Source organism: Apium graveolens, chromosome 9, assembly GCF_009905375.1.
Source record: "Apium graveolens cultivar Ventura chromosome 9, ASM990537v1, whole genome shotgun sequence".
NCBI classification, from domain to species: domain Eukaryota; kingdom Viridiplantae; phylum Streptophyta; class Magnoliopsida; order Apiales; family Apiaceae; genus Apium; species Apium graveolens.
The window spans coordinates 217634993-217641636 of NC_133655.1; the positions used below are offsets into that span (position 1 = coordinate 217634993).

Genomic DNA, 6644 nt, shown 5'->3' on the forward strand with positions numbered 1-6644 from the left:
TTTTTACATGTGTTTGTAAAATTTGAATAAACATAATATTTAATATATATATATATATGTACATATATAGACATTCACACACTATAAGTGGAATATGTTTATATCCGTATCCGTATCTGCAATCGTCGGATTCGTATACAAATAATATCCGTTTTATTTCGGATACGAATGCGGATTTTTCGAACTTTTTTGATGGCCCTAATCACCATGCTAAAATAATATTTTTTAAGGTCCCGACATAATGGAGACATTATATTTTTACGTTAAAAAAATAATAATTGCATTATAATAACATTTCCCCCTTACCAATGTTATCAATTTAAATAAGTTTAAATATTCTAAAAAATTACGAACATATACTTCTACTAATATATTTAATATACAATCATATCATTTAAAGTTTTAAATGAACACAATTAAGAATTGAATTCAATTTTTTTAAAAAATTTATATAATATTAAAAAAAGTGTTATTCGTGTATCGCACGAGTTTTAAGTTAGTTGTATATATATTTTCATTTCTAGTTTTAATAGTAAATATGGGAAAATTTTGACAATTTTGAGTGTATATTTCGTCTGTCCTTTCTTAATTATCTTATTTTTAACTAATATTGATAAAATTGATCGACATTGAATTGAAATATTTATTTAAATTATATCATTGTATTTTTTTAAAATTATATTATTGAAAATTTTACTTAATTTATTTTATTATATAATTTAAATTTTTTAAAATAATAAATAAATAAATTTTATTTTTCAATCAAAAATTGATTAATTTAATCACGGAAAAGTTAAATATGACTTTTAACGATATACGGACAAATATTTTTAGTAAGAAAGTCCAAAAGGTACTATTGGAAAGAGATAAATTTAATATTTGATGATTGACGGTTTTGATTAGCTTGCTGGTGGGAAATGTTCTAATACTAATTCGAGAATTCATGTTTTAACTTGTATGCATATATATATATATATATATATATATATATTTATATTTATTTATATACACGTGAAACCCATCTTATTATTATTAAAAAAATTATCAGTATTCAATATAATTATTTTGTAATGATTTTAGAAATTAATTTGGGTACTTAACATGTTCTTATTTACTATATATATTTGATGTGATTTCATTTATGAGTATGTTAAATATCCCAATTTGTTACCATAATTTGTTCATACCTGGCCTGACATTTTTTCACATTTAATTTGTTGACATATATGAATATACGAATATTTTATCACATTATAAAGAAAAAGTATGTTTTTTATATTAGTAATTAAAACGTTTTTTTATTTTAAAAATACGTTTTTTAAAAACCGTTTTTAGGGACACTAAGATTTTCGTACATTATATAATTGAATATAAGTTTTTATATTTGATATTCTTAGTTTTCAAATATAAAAATAACAGAGTATATGTATTTTATTGTCAAAAAATTGAATTTGCTCGTAAGAGAAACAAAATTTTACTTTAAACAATTTTACATATCATCTTTTAATTCGTGAAATTTATATTAATATATGATAAGCCCATTTTATTTATAAATAAATATTCAATAACACGTTAACACCTAATCATTCAGGAACGATTTTGAATAGCATTTTTAAAACTCTAATATTTTCTCATTTATTTTTTTGAATTATCGATTCCCATATAATATATGATTCACAAGATTCCCTCCCTCACTCTTCAGCGATAAAAACGGTTCACGCCCCTCGAAATCAAGATTCGGTGCACCTTATATTACAAGTTACCTACATTTGTAATGTAGGTAAGGTAACTGATCTATAAAGCATAATTGTAGAGAAGGCTGAAATTAAAAGTAATATTAATAGGAGGTTGGTTCCAATGTAAAATTGTAAATGAAGATAAGGTTCATGAACACCCCCGTCCCCTTAGATATCTCTTATGTAATTTTGCAACTGACATTACAACTATGAAATCACAGCCATGTTTCCATTATCTTCAACCCTGCATATTTTCCAAAAAATGATCCCATTACGTCTAAACAAATAAACCATATACTAATATATACTACCACAAAATTTTTAAAAAATTAATGAAAAAGAAAAAGATTGGCCTGCAATTCATGATGAGATCATGAGATATGGAGAATGAATGATAAAATGATCACGAAGACCAGAACAACTAACAAGTAACAACCAACAATTCCCAACCACATTTTATTTAGAAAAGAAAAAAAAAAGTCCTAACCATATCTTCATTATCTTCAACACTACCACTACTTTTTACCGATCCAAAAGTCACACAAATAACAATCACACCATACCATTATCTTCATAGACAACCAAACAAAGCATTTACATAAACACCTAAATCAATACTACAAGTCTACTATCACTACTTGGAATAAAAATGACACTGAAAATTAAAAAATCTAACTAGAGAGCGATGGCTCAATCCTCCTCATCTGAGTTCCATGTTTCCCGGACTCATCTTCCTCGTCATAAGCATAAGCAAATCCACCGTGTCGGGTCATATCCATGCCCGCCATCTCGTCCTCAGCCGATATCCTAAGTAACTTCAACCACCGCAATACCACAAACAGAAGCCCCATCATAACAGTTACCCAACCAAATATCACTAAAATCTGAACTAAATGAGCAGCTAACAATCTCGCTCCACCGCCCATAAACAACCCGTGAGGCCGACCCGGTTTCCCTCCGTAAACCTCAGTAACATACTTTTCCCGTGCAAACAATGCCGTAAATATAATCCCCCAAGCACCGCACCCTCCGTGTAATTGCGCAGCCTCTAATGGATCGTCATATTTCATTTTTTCCGCTAATTTGTTGCATCCAATTAAAACTAAAGCAGCTACAAATCCACAAATCACCGCGGCCCACGGATCGACAATTGAACAACCACCAGTAATTGCAGCAAAACCACCTAACAAACCGTTACAAACATCCGTAACGTTCCAATGACCCGATAAAATTCTCTTACCGAACAAAGTAGTCAAAGCAGCAGTACAACCAGCTAATGTTGTTGTCACCGCTGTCCTCCCCACAGCACTCCACTGACCATAATAACTACCACTAGCATAAATAGTCGATATCTTATTAAATGAGCCTGGATTAAATCCGTACCATCCGAACCACAATAAAAACGTACCTAACACCACTAATGACGCGCTATGTCCCCGCAACGCAATAGCGCGTCCAGATTGATCGAACCGTCCGATCCTCGGACCTTCGATCAACGCTCCGCAAAGCCCTGCTATCCCACCAACCATATGCACGACTCCGGATCCGGCAAAATCAAATACGCCGGATCCAAACAAGAGAGGGCCATTTGTCCTGGATGGACTCGCCCAACCATCGGGCGACCAGAACCAATGCGAAACAACAGGATAAACAAATCCTGTTAAAAAAGATGAATAAATCAAATACGCAACGAACTGTGTCCGTTCCGCTATTGATCCACTAGTAATCCCCGCAGCCGCTATGGCAAAAGCCCATTGATATAAAAAATTGGAGTAGTCGAAAGTCGCATCGGGGACATCCTTGAGTCCAAAAAAATGTCTTCCAATAAATCCATTCGACGGAGTTCCAAAAGCAAACGCGAACCCGAAAAGATAATAAAACAGGCCTCCAGCCGCCGCATCTAACACATTAGTCAACATAATGTTCATCGTATTTTTGGCGCGTACAGAGCCTGCGCAAAGCATGGCAAACCCTAGTTGCATAGAAAACACGAGGTACGCTGAAAACAAGAGATAGGTCGTGTCAATGGCGTAGCTTGTGTCAACAAAGCGAGTGTTGACATTAGAAAACTGGTTACAAATGAAGGTGGCGGCGCCGGTAGGGTCGGTGGTGTTGGCGCCGAAGAGCTGGGCGAGTTGACTCACTGAGCAGCTATCAGACGTCCCCATTGGGGAAGGGTGAGAGAGATTGAGAGAGGGAGAGAGATTTAGGAGAGTAGGGTTATGAAAGGACTGTGTTGTTAGTGGAACCTTATTTATAGAGATGCGCTCTTTGACTATTCTAACTGTACGTGTGTCAGTGTGTATACATGATTTTATACATAAAAGGAGTCCTGGTTACGGTGTAACTTTAATGTACTCTGTCTCTCTTTTGAAGTCATTTACATCAATTTGAATTAGTCTAGAACCAGTGATGATTTCATTTTATATATTTATAAATGAAGTTTCGTACTTTATTTTTATTTATTTTTTATGTCAAATATTCTTATTTAATTTAATAGTACAACATTATGGAGGGACGGAGGGAATATTTAATTAATCTACTTGCACCCAGTGTTCTAAAAATCGGTCTAGGCGGCCGCCTAGGTGGCGCTTAGGCGCTAGGCGGTGGTAAAACGCCCCGACTCGGGCCTAGGCGGTGATTTAGACGTTTTTTTAAAAAATCGGGTCAAAATTGGGATTAGGCGGTCAAAAATTGGTCCTAGGCGGTCAAAAATCGGTCCTAGGCGGTCTAGGCGGAAAATAATTAAAAAATATTTTTTTATGTTTTTATAATTTTAAATTATTAATTTCATAATTTCACACAATATCATGTCAATTTCTATTATAAAGTATTGGTAAGAAGTAATAAATAATCTAATATATTTATTTTCTCACTTAAAATATAAAAATGACATATTGTAATTAGTTTAAAAGTGTGAATTAAAATATAGTTAATATTATAAACTCAATAACTAGTATGTAGTACATAACGAATGTCAAATGTGTAGATATTGTTTAATATCATTATAATTTCTTTTTTCAAACAAATATTTGACATATTGATCATTATATAATTATAAAAATTAAAAATAATATTAATATTCTTCCGATTAATGTTTCGATTAATCGGTCCGATTAATCTCCGACTTGCCGATTAATCTCTCGAAGGTAGCCTCACCGTCCTGACACGCCTAGCGATTTCTGGAACACTGCTTGCAGCTCGTCCTTTTTTAGTAAATTATATATGCTGTCACTTACCAAATAGAAGAGATTTTGTTTGAATCGAATATCTTCCCTGATATGTTTGTGTTAGTGTGTACGATCACTGTTCTAAAAATTCTCGAAAAATCCTTGATTTAACCGATTAATTTCCGATTAATTCTATATAAAATATCCGATCAATTTGATTTTTGAAATCTGATTAATTCTTAAGATTTTTTTTTACTGGAGTATATATAATTATTTATTAAAATTAGAATACTATATTAATTTAAATATGAATAAATATAGAAATTATGATATAATAAATATATATTTGTTAATAAATAACTAACATAATGATAATAATATATTAAATATAATTTAATATTATAATACAGCCGATTTTTACTCCGATTAATCCTTCCGATTAATCCTCGATTTTCAATTAATCCTAAATCGGTATCTCGACCCATCTTCCCGGATTCCCGATTTTTATAACACTGTGTACGATGAACAAAAACACCAAAGCGTAAAACCGATCCGATTCAACCCATCTCTTATTTCGGTCGACGGAGTCGAACTATCCAAAACTCGGAATTTAATTGATTTAAATTTTTGTCAACCCGAATGTAATGGGTTGGGTCAAGGTTTAAAAAAATTAAACCCTACCTAACCCAACCCAACCCCATGTTATAATTATAGTATTATAATTTAAAATCTTAATTTCTATATTTATTATATTAATCAACATATTCAGATTATTATTATTATTTTATGGATAACGCACTATAAGTTATTTACTTTAAATTAGAAGAGTATACGGTATATATAGTATCAAATAATATTTATCTTCCATTAAATTATGGATAGTATTAGTTTAGTTAAACTTTTGGTTAAATTTATATAAAACTCCTACGAAATATATAAATAGTTTTATACGAGTTTTAACACAAACCAACCCAACGCAATTTATAAAAGATAGGGTTCGGTTAATATTTTTTTTAATTAACAAGTTTATTTTTTAAAAACCGAATTAACTGAGTTGTTTCAATTTATTAGCAAATAGGATGTATGTGTATTCGTGGGTACATGTTTGAATAATAGATTACGAAGTCAAGATACATGTAAGTTGCATCATTCCCGACTTCTGTTTGATTTATTACTCTCTCTGGTTCCTGACCTCCTAGAATGTTAAAAATTAAATTTAATTTTATATTACTAAATTAAAGCGTAAGTTTTCTCTAATAATAGGAGTTTAATGCAAGGTAAATATTTTAGTCTTCATATTAAATTAAGAAAATTTACCAATTTTTTTAAGTTTATTTACGGTTTTATTATTTTTTGAAAATATTTACAAAATACGTTATTCAACCAAAAACAAACTAATATGCAATTTCTATTATATTTTCTGAAAAATTATTTAAATAATTTTTTGTTTCATTTGAGATTGAATTTGGCTGGATTGAGTTGTAAAATTATATTTTTGCACATAAAAACTGAACAAAAATATATTATTTTTAAAAAAACTTTAAAAATCGTATTTTTCAAAAAAGCCCTTAAATTATTTAAATCTAGGTATTCTCTAACAGGAGTTTGCAACATCTCGAGATTACAATAATTAGTAGTATTATAGCTAAGGATATTTATAAAAACACAGGGGATGGGTACGATATTTACAAACAACTGTATTTAAGTATAATTCTTAGCACCTCAATATACTTATTAA

At 30.6% G+C, this 6644-nt stretch overlaps 1 protein-coding gene across 1 annotated transcript; it reads right to left on the reverse strand.

The window, feature by feature from the left end:
- Positions 1-2273: 2273 nt before the first annotated feature.
- LOC141683597 (ammonium transporter 1 member 1-like) lies at positions 2274-3977 on the reverse strand. Its single transcript, XM_074488335.1, has one exon. It carries the CDS (start codon positions 3902-3904, stop codon positions 2408-2410), a length of 1497 nt encoding a protein of 498 aa, XP_074344436.1. The 5' UTR covers positions 3905-3977; the 3' UTR covers positions 2274-2407.
- Positions 3978-6644: the final 2667 nt, after the last annotated feature.

Bases quoted from the DNA above. Each gene is read 5' to 3' on its own strand.
- LOC141683597 (XM_074488335.1), bottom strand. From the start codon at position 3,904: ATGGGGACGTCTGATAGCTGCTCAGTGAGTCAACTCGCCCAGCTCTTC.